General features: G+C 43.1%; 1 protein-coding gene across 1 annotated transcript in view; it reads right to left on the bottom strand.

Annotated features, from left to right (window-relative positions):
• The window catches only part of LOC311050142 (chloride channel protein 2-like), a gene marked incomplete at its 3' end in the record, with an annotated part of 256,197 nt that overhangs the window by 8,408 nt on the left and 228,386 nt on the right, over window positions 1-19,403 (bottom strand). Inside the window, exons 20-22 of the mRNA XM_084064112.1 lie at window positions 16,744-16,782; window positions 9,946-10,050; window positions 3,857-3,943 (exon numbers count right to left, since the gene is read on the bottom strand). Coding sequence (XP_083920238.1) covers window positions 3,857-3,943; window positions 9,946-10,050; window positions 16,744-16,782 — 231 coding nt within the window. The remainder of the gene's footprint in view (window positions 1-3,856; window positions 3,944-9,945; window positions 10,051-16,743; window positions 16,783-19,403) is intronic.

The following is a 19,403-nucleotide window of genomic DNA, read 5'->3' on the forward strand; positions in this document are numbered from 1 at the left end:
GACTTTTTTCTTATTTCCACTCAACAGATTTTGCTATTTTGCTATTTTCAAACATTTCAAAAGTAATTGTCTCCGCCAGGAGACTATGTTTTCACTTTCCGTCCACCCCCCCTCGGCCAAGCTAACATTGGTCAAGCCTCACGTGACACGTGACAATACGTTGAAAGAGTGTGCTCTGATTGGCTAGTGAGACGCATGACGTATAGCGGCCTATAAATAGATGTGTCACTTTGAAAGAGTCTTGGCCTCTTTCAAAGTGAGGTAAGACAGGAGTAATCACGAAATGGCTGAGAAATGGCGGAGTAACGCTTAAGACAGGATTAATCAAGTAACACTTAAGACAGGATTAATCAGGAACAGTACTGGCGGAGACCTGTGCTCCGAGGAGCACATTTTCTAGTTTATTAAAACACGTTGCCTATCTCTATGGCAACATGCTGCGGGGCTGTATGACAGACAGGATAGTGTTTATCTGCCAACGTATGACAGACAGACAGCATAGTGTTTATCTGCCCTGGCAGCAGGGTGTGTCTGCTTGTTGTGTGTGGAACAAAAAAACCTAAATGTCAGCAGGCAGGCACACGGCAGCAGCCCTGCACTTAGCAACAATCCCCTACCTCGCTTCCTGGCCAATTTATAAAGGCTGTGGGTTTACCTGATTCGTGAGGCAGGAAGACATGAAGGGGAGGAAGAGAGCGAGAGAGAGCGAGAGCGAGAGAGAGACTGGAACATTAACCCTTTAAGACCGGGAACGCATCTGTGTCATTTTAAGATTTCTTTGGCTCTATGAAAATAGCAGATATACAAGCTCGTAGCGCGGCACCGAGTGCCATGCTACGAGCTTGTAGATCTGCTATATTTTGTTTTAATCGTGAAAATGTGTGCAAATCTTTAGTTTGAACATATATATATACTTTTTTAAGGTGAAAGTTTTTAACTCAAATCTTTGCTTCTGGGGATTTTACAAATGTCTTCTAAATCCTAACTTTTTTTTTTTTTTTACTTATGTTGCTATATTTTCAATGGTTTTCAAACTTTTTTCATGCCAAGGACCCCCAAAATAATATGTATTTGTCCGCGGACCCCCTCCCATCTAAAAATATTCTGTTCCAGGGACCCCCAGAAGCAAAGATTTGAGTTAAAAATGATTTGCACAAATGTTCAAGATTTTTCAAAAAATAGCAGATCTACAAGCTCATAGCGCGGCACTCGGTGCCGCGCTATGAGCTTGTGTATCTGCTATTTTTGAATAGCCCAAAGAAATCTTAAAATGACACACACGCGTTCCCTTCCCGGCCTTAAAGGGTTAAGCAGTCCTTTGTCTCCGAGTCTGTCACACTAAGCGACAGACAGAAGCTGCAGACAGAGCTCATTAATACTGAAGAGAGAGAGAACAGAAAGAGACGAAGAGAGAAGCAGAGAGAGAGACAGGGACATAGAGGGAGAGGGAGGGACAGACAGACAGCGATGGAGAGGAATAGTAAGGGAGATAGAGAGCGAGCGAAAGAGAGAATGGCGAGGACTGGAGGGTGAGACCGAGGGTGATTGCCAAATACCGACACAGTGATGATCTGGGTATATGAAATCAATTAAAATGCCATTTGAGCTGCTATTTCTGACCATTTTTGAAACATCTTGAGAGTGAAAACATTTTGAATCAGTTTGAATTTTTTTTAACACAAATGTTCTCTTCTGGGGGTCCCTGGCACAACACATTTTCAGATGGGGGTCCACGACCAAACACATATCATTTTGGGGCTCGAACAAGTTTGACAAGTACTGATTTAGAAGGCAATTGTAGAATCAGGTCTTAATGGGATAAATCGGTGGCGTTGCGATGCAATGTGTGCTTGTAGATTGGCAATTTTCACCAAACGTTCACCCCAGAATAGGGTTCACAGCGTTCACTTTTCTACAGACTTCATACTTAAAGTCCTCCTCCAGAAAGTTTGACTTCCTGTTTTTCTCCCCAATTGTATTCCCAAACCACGTACGGCATGTCATTCCTTAGCGGCTGTATATACGGCAAAACCGTCAGACTAACAGGTCGATTCTCACAATTTAAAGTGGCCGTGTCATCAGGGATAATAGTACTTTCAGTCCAATAGCCTTTTCAATAGGCGCTTACAATTCTCATCTTTGCACTCAAAATGTCAGAAATATTCCATGGTGCCACTGGTAATGTAACGGTATATAAAATACAGCTGAAGCCTAGAGAAAAACACTAAAGATACTGGCGGGAGGGGGGTTGCTAAGGGGCTGCTATAACATTTGGTTTCACAGTAGTGTTTGAGATTTCCGTTGTTGACGTCTCAGGCCTCCTTTCCTTTCTATTTTTAGCAGGCTCGCTGGGAGAGCCCACTCATGTTGTTTCCACTATCTGTTATATAATTAAGCAATATTACACGAGAGGGTGTGCTTTACTGTCATTATTGGCACGCCAGTGATGCGGTCAGGAACGAGGCGCAGCCGAGTTCCGCGAGCATCACTGAAGTGCCAATAATGTAGGTAAAGCACACCCTCGAGTGTAATATTGCGATTATACAACAGTTACCAACAAAACACATCCAAATGTATTCATATTGTGGGGCAATTCATAATAAAAATGTTTCGCTATTATCCGTTTCCCTGTAAAGAGAAGAGTTTATTTGACTGAGTCATTAAATAGTCCCTGTGGCAGCGCTCTGAGGCACCGTCTCATCAGCACAGCTGATTCCACTCAGTGCACTCCGCTCGGTGCACAGTGCGGAGTGATTTATTATTGTGATTAGGCCCGTGCTATGATGCTGGTTTGAAGCACGGCTAGGAAGCTATTTCAACCAATCAGATTGCTTGGTCGGAACTACCTGTTGTATAATATAGATTCATTATTCAGTCTCCCCCAAACTTTGAACTCTTTCTCCTCCCTCGTACTTTCACCTACAAACTTCATTCGAACTTCGGCATGTTCGGCTTCTTTGGGAATCGTGGGTCATGTTTTGGTGCTTTTCAAAACAACACTTTGACACCGGAATTCCACCGAGAGGAAAATATGGAGCTGTGTGGAACTATTAGTACCGCACATACAGTATGTGGGAGAAGTGTATGAACGCAAATAACCTCTAGATGCCTTGTTTCCTAATGGCTCTTGTTGACTGCAAGAACTAAGAGTACCATCCCATACAGTGCAATGTATTACACAAGTTATGGATTTGTTTGTTTGTTTCAAATAAGGTTAAACTTCTCAGAACCTAATTTGGACCGGGCACAGGAGGCAGTACTAACACTTGATTCTGGGAACCCAGAACTCATCATTTATTTTTATAATTTTGTTATACATTTATTCGGTCACTTGTGCTTAATAGGCTCTATGCACAGCAGCCATATTGGAAAGAAATTGGGCCTCTTCTTACTTCCTTCACAGGTGTTAATGATACTAATGAAGGCTCTGTTCCATTCTGGTCAGGGTGCTGATATTGTGCATGTTGGCTCACTAGAAACACTCAATTTTGGTTCCCAAATGGCCCCTTATGGCGGGTGTGTAACTCTGAGAGTGTACAAATGGGTCCATTTGGTTCCATTTGTACACTCTCAGAGTTATGGGGGTCCTTGAAAATAAGAAAACCACTATATCACACTAAATGGAACAGAGCCTTAATTAGTATCATTGGCAGGAATCGAGGTCCTGTCCATCTACACCATTTTGGGGTACCCAAACCCCAAAAGACATATTTGATGTCTCCCCCGGACCCAAACTAAACAAACGTCACTACTACATATGTCATGAGTGTCATCTGCTATTTGCGTGATTAAAAAGAAAAAGTTTCGGAACATTTTTTCAGACCTTTTCTTATTATTTGAAATAAAAATCTCTTACCTCTTTCAGGGAGACCACCCCGATGAGGCGGCCGATGCTAGTGACGTAGGCGTGGTCCAAACCCAGCAAGGAGAAGATGGTGTGCGTCTGAGGGAGGTGATAGCAGGGGGACACACACAGTGGAGAAATGATCAGACACAGGCATTTGGTCACACTCTTAACATCACAGAGCAGGGCTCTTTGCTCCAGCTCCAGTGAAACTGCTGCTTTTCTCTCCCGGCAGGAAGATAATTGCCTTCCTAATAGTCTAGCACGTTAGTTTTCAAACTTTTTCATGTCAAGGACCCCCAAAATTATACGTATTTGGCCGCCGACCCCCATCTCAAAATATTTTGTGTCAGGGACCCCCCAGAAGCAAAGATTTGAGTTATAAATGTTCGCTTTAAAAATATATATATTCAAAGGTGTGCACAAATCTGCGCTATGAGCTTGTATATCTGCTATTTTTGAATAGCCCAAGTATAAAAGGTTAAAGTGGTTCAAATTATTGTGACGCTATATTAACACATTTTGCTGGGGACCCCCTGGAACCCCCCCCCCCCCCCCCCCCCCTAAGGACCCCTGGGGGTCCCCGGACCCCACTTTGAGTACCACTGCTCTAGCATCTTCCTTATCACAGAGCTACACTCGCAAAGACACCGACTGAGACTAGCAACTTCCCAGTAGGATAGAAAAAACGGCAGTACTAGCTGTACACCCAAGGGACCACCGGGATCGAAGTAAGGCTTTACCTTCACTGGGGTCCTTCATTAAATAGAATCTGTTTGTCCGGCAAAACCTAAGAAGTGGTCTGATCACCATTACAGTCTTCAACGTTGACAGCTTCATATAATAAAAGGATCCAGAGTTTCAAAATGACATTTTGTTTGTAGCTGCCTCCTCTCACCTTGGTAGAAAATGAACTTTTAGACCTGGAACGCATCTGTGTCACTTTAGGTTTCTTTGGCTATTCAAAAATAGCAGATCTACAAGCTCATAGCGCGGCACCGAGTGCCGCGCTATGAGCTTGTGGATCTGCTATTTTTGAAAAATATTGAAAAAATATTTTTTTTGTTTTTTTTTCAAAAAAGTTGAAGCCCACTTAACTGCAAAAATAGCAGATATACAAGCTCATAGCGCGGCGCCATGAGCTTGTGTATCTGCTATTTTCAGAAAAATCGTGAAAATGTGAGCAAATCTTTGAATACTTATTTTTTTAAAGCGAACATTTGTAACTCAAATCTTTGCTTCTGGGGGATTCCTCCCAAAATGATATGTATTTGGCCGTGGACCTCCGCCCTAATATATATTATTAGTTAATATTTTGTTCTAGGGATACCCCCAGAAGCAAAGCTTTGAGTTACAAATGTTCGCTTTAAAAATATATTCAAAGATTTGCACACATTTTCACGAAGATCTACAAGCTCACAGCGCGGCACTCAGGTTGTATATCTGCTATTTCTTAATAGCCAAAGTATAAAAATGGTTAAAGAGGTTAAAATGATTGTGACAATAATACATTTTCTAATTTGGCTGGGAACCCCCTGGTACAAAGGACAAAGAACTTCAAAAAAGTATTGGGAACGAGGCCAGCTGGACTTGGGTTAGCATCTTTCTCAAAACCCTTTTAGCGTTAATAAGTCGGCATGGTTTGCCAGAAGGAACATTTGGTAATTGTGAAATTCATTCCGCCACGCAGGTAAGAGACCTATGAAGTGATGAATGGCCAGGTGAAATGTACAGGAACTTCTAGAAACTACAGCTCACAAAAGAGGGAATTTAAAGAGCAATTTACTGGTTAATCACTTAAACCCCTATATAGTACTTCATGGAACGGGGTACCCCCAGGCCTCTTTATATGGTCCACTCCTATTTTCCCTTTACACCAAATCTCTTTGCCGACAATATTTATTTTAGCCAAATCGTGTGCCGAAAGTGGCTAAGCCGTTTGAAAGAAAACAACAATGTGTCGAGCTTATAGATAAGCAATTTTCACAGAGTGACACATAGTAAACTAGAAAAAGTGCTCCTCGGAGCACAAGTCTCCGCCAGGTCAGAAAGGTATTGTGGCCTCCTGGTGGCGCTATAATAGGCCAATGTGAAAAGGGTGCCATTTCTTCTTAGGCCTTTCACAGCAATCGGACACTGCATTCATGATTTGAGGCATTTTGTTCCAAAACATTGTCTTGTTAAATTAGACCTGCTGGTGGCGCTATAATAGGCCAATGTGAAAATGTTGGCATTTGTTCCTTGGCCTACTGGGAATGTGCGTGCGAAATTTCACGGAAATCGCACCCTGCGTTCATGATTTGAGGCATTTTGTTCAAAACGGACATATCCTGCAAACGTTGGAAGCCAATGTTAGCCAATTAGGATGGAATATGAAATATCGGACACATCCGTCTTGATGACATGACTATAGAGATACTGTGTACCGAATTGCGTGATTTTTGGACAGAATCTGAAGGCGTAAGAGCAAAAAAATGTGTTTTCCAAAGGTCGGCCTCCTGGTGGCGCTCTAAAAGGCAGATGTGAAAAATGCAGGGCAAAGGGTTTTTCCTTGGCCTCTAGTGATTGTGCGTGCAAAGTTTCACGCAGATCGGTGCAGTTATAGGTAAAAACGTGAATCGGCCTGTTCTAGCGCCACCATGAGGCTGATTTGAAAGTTTTTAAGTGGCATTTCTTCCTATGCCTAGTGGGAATGTGCGTGCACAATTTCACGGAAATCGGATGCTGCGTTGATGATATGAGGCATTTTGTTCAAAACAAACCAATCCTGCAAAGTTTGGAAGGCAATCTTAGCCAATCAGGATGTGATATGGACAATGGGACAGATCCGTGTTGATCACATGACTATAGAGATACTGTGTACCGATTTGTGTGATGTTTGGATCAAATCTGTACTCTGTACTCTCTCGCCATGCCTTCGGCCTGGTGGAGACAATTAAGCATATAGGGCGATTTTTTGCCCAAAATAGGGTTAATGTGGTTAATGACTGAGCATTAATTTTGAATAATTGTATTATTGACTTAATGTGTGACTGTGATGAGGGTCAGTTAAGAGCAGCTGACAGCCTCCTGATGGTTCTGGCAGCAGCCCCAGGAACAAATAGATCAAATAAATGCTTCTAAAATAACGTTGCTGTCGGACAGAAACCTTGTATACTCCATATCTATTTGTAAATTAATGCCATACAAGAGTGTTCGCACAAAAGTAGCGAAAATAGCCGATCTACAAGCGCACAACACTTATACTGTATATGCTATTTTCACTATTTTGGAAAGATGTCGAAAGCTAAAGTGAAAGGGGGGTAAGTGCATCTGTGGCTTTTATAGATATTGAACCAAAATAATTAACCCATTAAGACCTGAAGCCGATTCTACAATGTTTTCTAAATCCAAACAGTTTTTTGAAAAAAAATCAAAAAAATATTTTTTCACGATTTAAAAAAAAATAGCAGATATACAAGCTCACAGCGCGGCACTCGGTGCCGCGCTATGAGCTTGTATATCTGCTATTTTTGAATAGCCAAAGAAATCTAAAGTGACACAGATTTCCAGGTCTTAATGAGTTAACAAGAGCTTGTGACTAAATAATAACAACATTGGATCCATTGTTACACAACTTCTTTTCTATCCATTTCCTGAAAAGTTTAAGGTTTTGGAATTTGGACGTATGAGGTTTCTGCCCGACAGACAGCGACTCGGGATGGAGATTCCTCGTGTCACGTTAATATTTCATGCAGATAGATGTTCCTATAACACAGTGCAGGCCCAACAGCATGAGACAGCGGCCCGTTTACAGACATGCATGGAGACGGTGACAACTAACACAAGCTGCAAACTAATTAGACACACACACACACACACATGCATATTCACAGACAGAGAGACAGATAGGGTTGCCAACATCCAGAACTGGAGAAACGGGACACATGCACGCGCGCGATTTTTTTCGGGTTTCCCGCGGATAAAGTTACTTTTTTTTGTTACTTTATTTCGGTTTTAGGGTTAGGGTTAGGGTTGGGAACAGGCTGACATGCCACACAAACAATGATGCCGTTCCCACCGTAGAAAATCTCACACACACACACACACACACACAAGCACTCGTGCGAGCACTGTGCCTGCCCTGTCAACTGAGCGGTCCTAGCGCCCATCTCATAAAGCACACAAACACGCAGCCAGACACTGCAGTGTGCGCAAACAGAAATATATTTTTTATTTTTCCCTTTACACCGGAGTCCGGGACAAACAAAGTCCCGTACGGGACACGCCCCTTTTGGCTCAAATACGGGGCGTCCCGGCTAATACGGGACTGTTGGCAACCCTAGAGACAGATAAGACAGACAGACAGGCACACACGAACGCACGGACGGACGCACGCACGCACACAGACTTATTGAGACAAACTGTAGCTGTATTTTGCAATTATCTCTCTCTCTCTCACACACACACATACACCCCCACCCACCCACCCACCCACACACCCACCCACACACCCACCCACCCACCCACACACCCACACACACACACACACGCGCGCATGCATATCGCCGCTGTCGGGTGGAAAACTTGTATGTCCAAAACAAGCCCCCAGAACCCAGTGGTTGCATTGAAGCAAAATGGACATGCTGGCCATTCGTAGGTACTGCAGCTTAAACGGAACGCAGAACGTATCACAGTGGCCCCAAATAGGCTACGCCCATCACACTTTCCAACCCGGAAGAAGGGGTGATTTCGCTTCATGCGCTGGGTGAGCAACTCAATGCAAGTGGATGGGAGGGGATTTCGGGTGCCCTCTCTATTATTTTTTAACTCTATGGTCCAAAACCATACATTTTCAGGGAGTGGAAATGCGATTTGTTCCAATGGATCCAATGTATATTGGATATTATTTAGTCACAAGCTGTTGTTAATACTTTGCATTGGTTAAATATTTAATAAAACCCCACAGACAGACTTAACCACTTTCAACCTGGCATCCCTATTCTGGGCATGTAATTATAGGCAAAATTCTTCAAATGTATTTATTTATTTATTTAAAATTGTGTCGCGATGCAACACATTGTGAGCTTGTGGGTCGGCTAGTTCTGTGTGACACCATCATATAACGCAGTATAAAAAGGGCATTGATTTATGAAAAGGTAAGGAGAAAAAAAAGAAATGCGAATTATGGAGATACAAGGTTTCTCTGCCTGACGGCGACAAAACACAGATAGTCCTGTTGGCTGGCTGGCTGGCAGTGCTTAATATGCTGACAGAGATGGTGCATGGTATTGGCTCTTGGCAGTGTGCACTGAAGGGAGAGTGAGATGGATTGGTGCAGGATCTTACTCTTAAATGTTTAAACAGCATTCTCACAGCCCAGAGGAGAGAGAGAGAGAGAGAGAGAGAGAGAGAGAGAGAGAGAGAGAGAGAGAGAGAGAGAGAGAGAGAGAGAGAAGGAGCGCGTGGGCGGATGGAGGGATGGAGGGAAAGAGGGAGAGAGGGGCGGCATTATGAATGGAGGACATCAGCCACTGCCACTGGCAAGCACAACCGTGGGAGGACGTTTGTGTGCATGGTAGAAAGTGCGTATTTGAACAGTAATGAGTGTGTGCGTGCGCGCGTGTGCGTGTGTGCGCGTGTGTGTGTGTGTGTGTGTGTGTGCAAGAGAGAGAGAGAGAGAGAGAGAGAGAGAGAGAGAGAGAGAGAGAGAGAGAGAGAGAGAGAGAGAGAGAGAGAGAGAGAGAGAGAGAGAGAGAGAGAGAGAGAGAGAGAGAGAGATTGTGCTGCAGTAAGCAAACTAAATGAACACAAGCTCCATACCCATCCCATCTTCATGCAGCACTCCCTCCATCTCCTGCACTCTGTGGGGGATAACTGAAGTGTGTGTGTGTGTGTGTGTGTGTGTGTGTGTGTGTGTGTGTGTGTGTGTGTGCGTGTGCGCGCGCGCATACAGTGTAAGTGTTTGCGAGCACCTCGGCGTGAGCGTGATTGCCTAATGTTTCCACCAGTGCACAAAGGGGTTCAAATTGCATCAATCCACAATATTAATGTAACACTGAGTGGTGCAGACTCCTACGGAAGACAGACAGACATACAGACAGACAGACAGACAGACAGACCTTATGCAAAGAGGTGCGCTCCACCAGCTGGAAGGGGGCGGGGTCTATCTTACAGTTGTTGAAGTTGACCGTCTCGTCAAGCTGTTGCTCCTCCCACTCAGAGATCTGCAAGAGAGAGAGAGGGGTGAGAGGCTGGGTGTGTGTGTGTGTGTGTGTGTGTGTGTGTGTGTGTGTGTGTGTGTGTGTGTGTGTGTGTGTGTGTGTGTGTGTGTGTGTGTGTGTGTGTGTGTGTGTGTGCGTGCGTGCGTGCGTGCGTGCGTGCGTGCGTGCGTGCGTGCGTGCGTGCGTGCGTGCGTGCGTGCGTGCGTGCCTCGATAGGCACACATATACAGATGACGTCATAGTACTGCATGACATTGACATGACAGATGATGACAGATGACTGACATCACAGACTGGCCTCCAGTTACTTCATGGGTAATGCAAGTGACCACTGTCACCTGTGAATGGCAGCTGCTGCCCTAGTTCAGTTAATTAGAAGGGGTCCATGGATTCAAGTTCTCAAGTCGCCACGACTGATTTCAGTCATTTTGGATTCCATAGAAGCCCAGCATGTCTTCTATGGAAGCGTGCCGCACACCAAAAATAGCAGATTGGTTATTTTAAGATGAACCCATTAAGGGCTGAAGTTCCGATTCCACAAAATGTCCTCTAAATCCTAATCCTATGTTCCTATATCAGTGGTTCTCAAACTTTTTCATGTCAAGGACCTCCAAAATGATGTGTATTTGGCCGCCAACCCCCATCAAAATATGTTGTTCCAGTGACCCCCAGAAGCAAAGATTTGAGTTGAGTTTTTCAAAAATATATATCTATATATATATATATATAGAGATATCTGCTATACTTGAGTGGTGCCAGCCGCACCTGTATGTCCGTATGTATGAATGCATGTACTGTATGAGCACGGCAACAGCTGCAGCTGATTGCAACACAAAGATGGACAAAGAGGAGACAGTGCAACACATGCGCACTTAAGGACATGCACAGTACACATACACAGGCTGTCAAAGCACACGTGCGCGCAAGTAAAAGTGCTTTAAGTACTCAAAACTCAATTGAAAGTAAATAAATTTAGTAAAAATACTTAAAAGTACTTAAAATTTGTATTAAAAAAAAGTAAATAAAGTGAGTAAAAGTACTTTAAAGTCACTAAACTGAGTACAAATACTAAAAAAGTTTAAAAAAAAAAGCAAAAAAAACAATTTGGAGTAAAAATACTTAAAAGTGATTAAAGTAAGCATAAAAGTAATTCATTTAAGTATAACTACTTAAAAGTTCATAAATCATTAAAAAATACTTCAGACTAGTACTGCCTGAATACCAGCACACATCAAATAGAGTAGTACTGCCTGAAAACCGCTGGGTGACCTACCTCCAAGCGGCGCAGTTGAGCAGCCTTGAAATGAATGGACAGGGATTTATCATTGTTCCACTAGTTCATATTATGTACTTTAATGAAATTAACTCATCAAAGGCATCGCTCACTTCACACTGGGTGTGATTTTTGAGTAGTATAAAGTATAAAAGTAGTGTAAAAGTATACAATAATGGTTTAAGTAGTTACACAGATGCGTTCCCGGCTTCAATAGGCTCTATTCACAGTAGCCATATTATGAAGACATTCACAGGTGTTACCAATGATACTAATGAAGGCTCTGTTCCATTCTGGTCAGATGGAGTCAGGGTGCTGATATTGTGCATGTTGGCTCACTGGAAACACTCTGCTACACCAGTGGGTCTACAGTTGGGGTCCAGGGACCCTCATGGGCTTCCAAATGGCCCCTTACGGGTGTGTAACTCTGAGAGTGTACAAATGGAACCAAATGGACCCGTAAGGGTACATTTGGTTCCATTTGTACACTCTCAGAGTTATGGGGGTCGTGGAAACCACTGTGCTACACTAAATGGAACAGAGCCTTCATTAGTATCATTGGTAACACCTGTGGGAAGGAAGTGATAGAGCATTTGAAGTGGTCAAACTAGCAATATAATACATGTTATAATACATCTTCCATAAACATGAATGTCTAATAAATGTCATAAAAAGCAAAAGGTTAAAGCTTCAATCTGTGATTTCTTCAACTGGTTGTATGCAGAACAGCAGCAACATCATTTTTAGGTTCATCATTAAATGTATATGACATGAGGCTTTATTTTTGCTTTAGTTACTGGTCTCGATCTCTTTTAGAGCCCAGCTATGTTACTGTTACAATTATTTATCATATTTATAACCAATATTCGTTCTCCTCAAACTTTGGCACTCCTAGAAGCTTCGTTCAGAATTGTACAGCTTTGTCTCCTACAGGGATATCCGGAACCTTTTTTTTCTCCTTTGAAATATGTTATACTTTTTTGAAACATGTAACGTTTTAGAAATGTTATTTAGACTATAATATATTTTTAATTGTTTTATCCCAATATTTTTTAACCGCTATTTTTCACCCAGTGCCAATGCCTAATCTTGTAATCCTGGAAAAAGATTTTCACTTAGCTGCATGCCGAAAATAGCCGATCTACAAGCTCTCACGGTCTGTGACACACCCGCGCGCACCCATGATGACTTGTTCTACTGGATCTCTTCCCCACTAGTGCCTCCCAAACATTTTAGTCTAGTTTGTATTTGTTGATGAAATTGTCAATATATTTAGTCATAGTTTTAGTCATCATAGCTTAGTTTTTATTTCATTTTTATTTGGTATTCGAAAGTGAAAAAAGGTAGTCTACAGACATTATTTCGTCATAGTTTTAGTCGACAAAAAAAATCAACACTGGTCCACTGCAACAGCGCACCGACTTGGGAGAGCTTGAGAATGAATGACTTCATCTGTATTTACATGGAACATCCTGCGTCAGCTCACATACAGTTACTTCTCCAGGAACAGTACCCATCGAGTTTTTTGGGGCGGTGTAGCCGCCCCCTTTAAGTGAGTTTTGGACACCGACCAAAAAATGTGTATACCCCCTAACCCTTCCATTGTTAATGCAAATCGATACTTTTGCAAAGTCAGCCAATCACATTACAGCTAGTGTCATCACCACTAACTGTAATGTGATTGGCTGACTTTGCAAATTCAGGACTGTGATTGGCTAGCGAAACACATGACACATGTGCAGCCCTATGAATAGCAGTATGGACTTTAAAAAAAGTCATTTATTCTTTTTTTAAAGTGAGTCATGTTGTGATGACCACACACCGCCCACTTCACACTGGGTGTGATTTTTTATATACAGCATTTTTTTAGTTCACTTTTTGCTTAGTAGATATAGAATAGTAGAGATACAGGAAACTGAGGACAGAGAGATTGGAAAGGACATGATAATCACATCGGTGACAGTGTGGTTATGTGGGGCGACCCGCTATCCATCCGGTCATTTTACTGGCAGGCCCCAACTAAATCTACCTCCCAGCCTGGGCTTCCTGAGTCACCACCAGGCCAAAGGCACTGCTTGCCAGCGGAGCCTTTTGGTTTATCTGCCCTGGCTGGCTGTTGTCCCGAGGTGCAGCAGGGAGTCCCTGATAGATGCTGCTGACAGATGAGGACCATTTGTTTGGTGTCAAGCCACTAATCACAGCAAAGAGGCGTCATAATCTGGGGACAAACGGCCAAAGCCCCACCCGAACAAATCATACCGCTTCTGATAGATGGTCAATAAGTCGCACTGGACTGGAATCAATCATTAAAGACACCCAGAGACCTCTGCGAACCACAGATGGAGGGAGGGATGGATGGATGGGCGGATGGAGGGATGGAGGGAGGGAGGGAGGGAGGGAGGGAAAAGCCCGAAAGGTGTGATAAAGAAGAAGGGATGGTAAGACAAGGAGAGGAAGAGTTATGAGAGGCAATGAGTGAGTGATTCGGAGAGTGAAAGGGGAGAGGAGGGGGGGAGGGGTGACAGGAATGTGTGGGTCGACAGAGAGGAGGAAATGAGAGTTGCTGTTGATGAATGAATTATGAATGATGTCATTTCCAAAAATATAGACTGCGGGTCATCTGGGTCTGTCTGGCGATATTGAAAGGCCTCCGAAAAAACTTCCAGTCGCCCATGCAGACGCTGATGTCATCATCACACCCCAAGTTCAGAGGCCCTATACTCACTGACTGGCTAGAGGTCCAAGTAAGTGAATGGCTACATTTACAATATTGTAGCAATATTATGATATTAATTTACATTAATTAAAGGTAGGGTAAGTGATATTTGTTGGTTAAAACAAAAAGTATTTTGTTAAAAGGTTAAAGCACTATATTCTGATAGTAATCATTGCTATAGAGTGTTTGTTCAGTAACAGGAGTCTCCCCGTCTCTTTAATAAACAGAAAATACATTTTTCGGTAGGTGTCAAAATCTCAGCCAATCAGGAGAAAGTACCCATGTTTAAGCTTCATTTTTATAGTGTTCCAGTTCCATTTCTTTCTGCTCATTTCTTTGTGTCATCACTTCAAATTTCACTTGTTTAATCTATATCCTGATTGAGTTCTCTATCCTGATTGGATACAATTGGAAATGAAACTGAAACTGAAACGAAAATGTATTTTGTGTTTAATAAAGAGCTGGAGAGACAAGGAGACTCCTTTTACTGAACAAACACTCTATAGCAATGAGTACTATCAGAATATAGAGCTATTTAACCCTTATTTTAACCAAAGAAAATCACTTACCCTACCTTTAATTAACATTAATTAAGGCAATAATGTGAACAATAGATTGCGGCGTAAACAGAATTTTCAATTACCATGCGATGCAATGCGAGAGTATATACGGCCAAGCCAACTCCAACTCGGGACTCGCTGCCCTCCACACCCTCCTATCTAACGTCAGGGTCTTGAGCTCTACAGTGTTGCTAGCTAAGCTGTCACGCCGCAGTGCTTCCACATAGGTGGTGCGCTTCGTGCCTTTACTGGCTTTGCCCTGGGTTGGTTCCCATAGTGTGTCAGTTTGCTTGATTGCTCAATTACCATCAGCCCCTCATAGTCGGAGTAAGCAAACTCAAATTAAGATATGTGGAGTATTCCAATTTGAGTTGCATTATTATACATGTTGCAAACAACATACTGTATACTGTACAGCATTGGTTCTCAAAGTGGGGTCCGGGGACCCCCAGGGGTCCTTGCGGGAGTTCCAGGGGGTCCCCAGCTAAATGATAGATTAGGGACCAAATGGACACTTATGGGTCTGTAACGGGTCCATTTGGTTCCATTTGTACACTCTCAGAGTTAAATTGACATTGATTTTACAATATAAATTGCGGTCCAAGTGAGAGAAATGCCATTAAATGGGGGTCTGTAGCCCTAATGCACGTCAAACTGGGGGTCCTTGAAATTGAAATGGTTGAGAATCACTGCTAGAGCCGTAAAAAATCTTCTCTTATGGGGGTCCCTGGCATATCTTTTGAAATGGGGGTCCGCGGGCTAATAAGTGTCATTTTGGGGGTCCTTGACATGACAAAGTTTGAGAACCACTGCTGTACAGTATGTGGAGGGTGTGTCTTCCGTCATTATTTGGCTTTGCTCCGTATCACGAAATGTGAACATGAATGGAAAATGGCTACAGTATAGCCAACCCAGTTAAACAGCTTGATACTGTCAGAGATATCGGGGAAAAATGTGGAACCATGTGCTGTTGGTGCATTGTTTTGGGGATTTCCCTTCTTTGCCTTCCCTCCCTAAAGCTACGAAAGGTGCTATGGCCTTTCCTCACCTCATTGGCTGGGAGGCTTATCTTGATGAAATGGAAATCTCCTGACTCTCCCTCACATATTCATTGGATGAGAGATATCCTATATTTTCTTAAATTGGAGAAAATTAGACTGTCCCTGAATGTTTTTGCTGAAAAATTCTGGAAGGTATGGAGTCCTTTCTTCCAATATGTACGGAGGATAAACTTCCCTTTCATTCCAGATTAGGGTATTGTGTGAGGTCTGCTGGTGTAATGTTATTGGGGTGTCGTGAGTCGTGACGGGAGTGCTGTTTTGCGGATTACGCTAACTTTTCTGAACGGTTCAGCTGACTGATGTGTTTGTTTGTTCTTTTTTTTTAGTTTCGTTTTTTCTCGTTTATGTTCCTGTTTTTGGCTTTGTGTATTGTTGTTTCATCTCTTTGTGTCTAATTTCTTCTAAGTCTTGCCAGACCTTTGTCCTTTGTGTTTTAATTTGGGGGGGAAAAACTAAATGATTATGTAACTAGTTTTCTTCGTTGGGCTATATACAGTATGGGGCAATGCAATGATATGTGTTTTTGATATATATGCAAGGAATGCTTCTGTCAAAATCTAATAAACAAAAAAAACAACAACAAAACTTATCTAGTTTAAAGCCAATAGTCGGATTGCTCCAGTCCATGTAAACATGGTTACTACTAGTTTCATATTGTAGCCGGTGGTTATAAACTCTGCTGACTGCTGCTCATTTTCCATTCCGTCAGGGGAATTACTGTGCACAAGGCACACCAGTTGGCAAGTGAAAATGTCAGGGCACCCCTTTATTCATAGCGAAAATAGCCAATCTACAAGCTCACAATGCATTGCATTGTGACACATGCGTTGTAGACCATTTTCCCGGAGATTGTTTGCTGAACGTTTGCTTATAATGACATGCCCAGAATAGGGAGGCTACAGGGTTCATGTGGTTAATCGACTCGAGTCCTAATGGCTCGCCTCTGATTGGCCGCGAGGCCTTGCCGCTTCCCTCTCATTGGCTGTAGGTGTGTGTGTGTGTGTGTGTGTGTGTGTGTGTGTGTGTGTGTGTGTGTGTGTGTGTGAGAGAGAGAGAGACTGTGATGTGATTGGCTGTCATTCTTACCTCTCTGATGGTCATGTCATCTTCCACGTCTCCGTCATCCTGCAGAGGAAGAGGGACAGGGAGACGAGTCAGCACACGCATACAAGCGTACACACAAACACAAACACACACACACACACACACACACACACACACACACGTAGACACAGATAGAAACAAACAAAACGCACATAAAGTCTTGTGAAGGGCACAGATAGACACTAGAAGATACAGGTTGTATACACATTCACGCAAGCACGCAAGCACGCAAGCACGCACGAACACCCTCACACACACACACACACACACACACACACACACACACACACACACACACACACACACACACACACACACAGAGAGAGAGAGGGGATGAGGTGGACATTTAAAAACATATAATTGCCAGCGCATCACATGGCCTTGTGACCGAGCCCCCCCCCCCCCCGGCGAGGGAGACAGGGTGGACAGTAATGGATGGTGCAACTAAATGAGGGACTACTGCAATGAGTGCGGGGGATGTGTGAGCGGATGATTATTATTACACTGATGGAGCTGCCAGAGTGTGCTGTCTGAAGCCTCAGTTAGACTTAAGTTGCGTGGCCGGGGTGGTGCTCAGTAAAACAGCAGATCTACAAGCTCACAACGCGTCACACATGCGACACGTTGTGAGCTTGTAGATCTGCCATTTTACGGCATGCAGCACCAGCGTGCAGCTAAGTATAAATCAGGCTCGAGCCGCGCCATGCAGCGGGACACACTGACAGACAGGAACACAGTAGCGCCCCCCTGCGTGGATTTGAAAGAACTGCAGTATAGACTCGGTAGAATCCAATCACAAGCCCCGAAAACCCTGATTTATCATCAATTAAAAAAACATATATTTACAGAAACACATCGTGCTGTGGAAGAAGACTTAAAAACTAGCGAAATAAGCGACTAGTGAAAGCGTTTAACGGTAATAAAACCAAGTGTAAAGTCGTACATTTACTCAAGTACTGTATTTAAAGAGGTGGTGCCATGGTTTTGCACTTTTTCTATGTGTCTATGAGGTTGATAGAACTTCATTAAGCCCCCTGGTGGTGTTTTATGTCTTCTCTGACTATTTTGAGTTTCTACCTGGAGGCTGAAACCTTGAGGGTCAAACGTGCCAATAGAAAAACAGCGCTTTAGTGACATAGTAAAAACATACCCTAACCCTCATTATCATAACAAAACAGGTGTGGGCATGAGGAGGAGGAGGGACTAGGACAGGTGGGTGGTGCTAAGGTGGTGGAGGAGGTGCTAAGGTGAGAACCAGGTATACTTAATGAACTGGAGGCGTGTCCACATAAAAACATAATTTTAACACTTTCTGTACACTTTTTTGAAAAAAATCTTCCTCCTAGTATAACCATAATACCTGATGATTATGTTTTGGGGGGGGGGGGGGGGGGGGGGGGGATCACGGCACCCCGTCTTTAAGCACAGTTTTGAGGTATTTTTACTTTATTGGAGTAATTCCAATTTTCAGTACTTTTACTTACTTTTACTACTTCTAAATCTCAGAGGCAAATATTGTACTTTTACTCCACTATACTTATTTGAAAACTTTAGTTACTTTGTAGATTTGGATTATTATTACAAAACAAACACTAACCACTTCAGCCCTATATACAGTACATTTCCGCCAGTTGAAAATAGCTCACAATAAGCTCACAATGAGCTCACAATAAGCTCACAATAAGCTCACATTGTGAGCTTGTAGATCTGCTATTTTCAAAACACATTTATTTTCAACTTGAAATGGGACATTCTGCATAATGAGTGATTTTACTTTTGGTACTTTAAGTAAATTTTTATGCCAATACTTTTGTACTTTTAATTCCGAACTTTTACTTGTAATGGAGTATTTCTACATTGCAGTATTGGTACTTTTACTTAAGTACAAAATTTGAATACTTTTTCCACCACTGGTCGCGTCAAGTCTCCAATGGAATTAATATCGTCTTTGTCGGGTGAAACCTCAACTGTCCAAAACTGTTACCTTTCAGGATTCAAATTCAAAAATAGCAGTAGCAGATCGACAAGCTGAAGACTTTGCGCCGCGTTTCGCGCCGCGTTTCGAGACGCGCTTCAAGGCGCGTTTCAAGCCACGTTTCAAGCTTGTATATCTGCTACTGCATGCAATGACAACTGCAGCTTAAGTCAAATTCGTACCATAACAAACACAACGCATTTATTACACTGACAGAACTGCCAGAGTGGGCTGTCTGAGACGCCACCTAGTGGCCACACTGACAGACAAGTCGGCTGGAGGCGAATGAAACGCAGTAGCGCCCCCCCCCCCCCCCCCCTGCGCGGATCTGAGAGAACTGCACGCCAGTCACTGCTGTAGTTATGGAATAGGCTCCATGCACAGCAGCCATATTGGGAATGAATTGGGCCCCTTCCTTACTTCCTTCACAGGTATTACCAATAATACTAATTAAGGCTCTGTTCCATTTAGTGTAGCACAGTGGTTGTCTTATTTTCAAGGACCCCCATAACTCTGAGAGTGTACAAATGGAACCAAATGGACCCTTACGGGTCTATTTGGTTCCATTTGTACACTCTCAGAGTTACACACCCACCATAAGGGGGCATTTGGGAACCAAAATGGAGTGTTTCTAGTGAGCCAACATGCACGATATCAGCACCCTGAC

Source organism: Gymnoscopelus microlampas (assembly GCF_963454915.1).
Source record: "Gymnoscopelus microlampas genome assembly, chromosome: 8".
NCBI classification, from domain to species: Eukaryota; Metazoa; Chordata; class Actinopteri; order Myctophiformes; family Myctophidae; genus Gymnoscopelus; species Gymnoscopelus microlampas.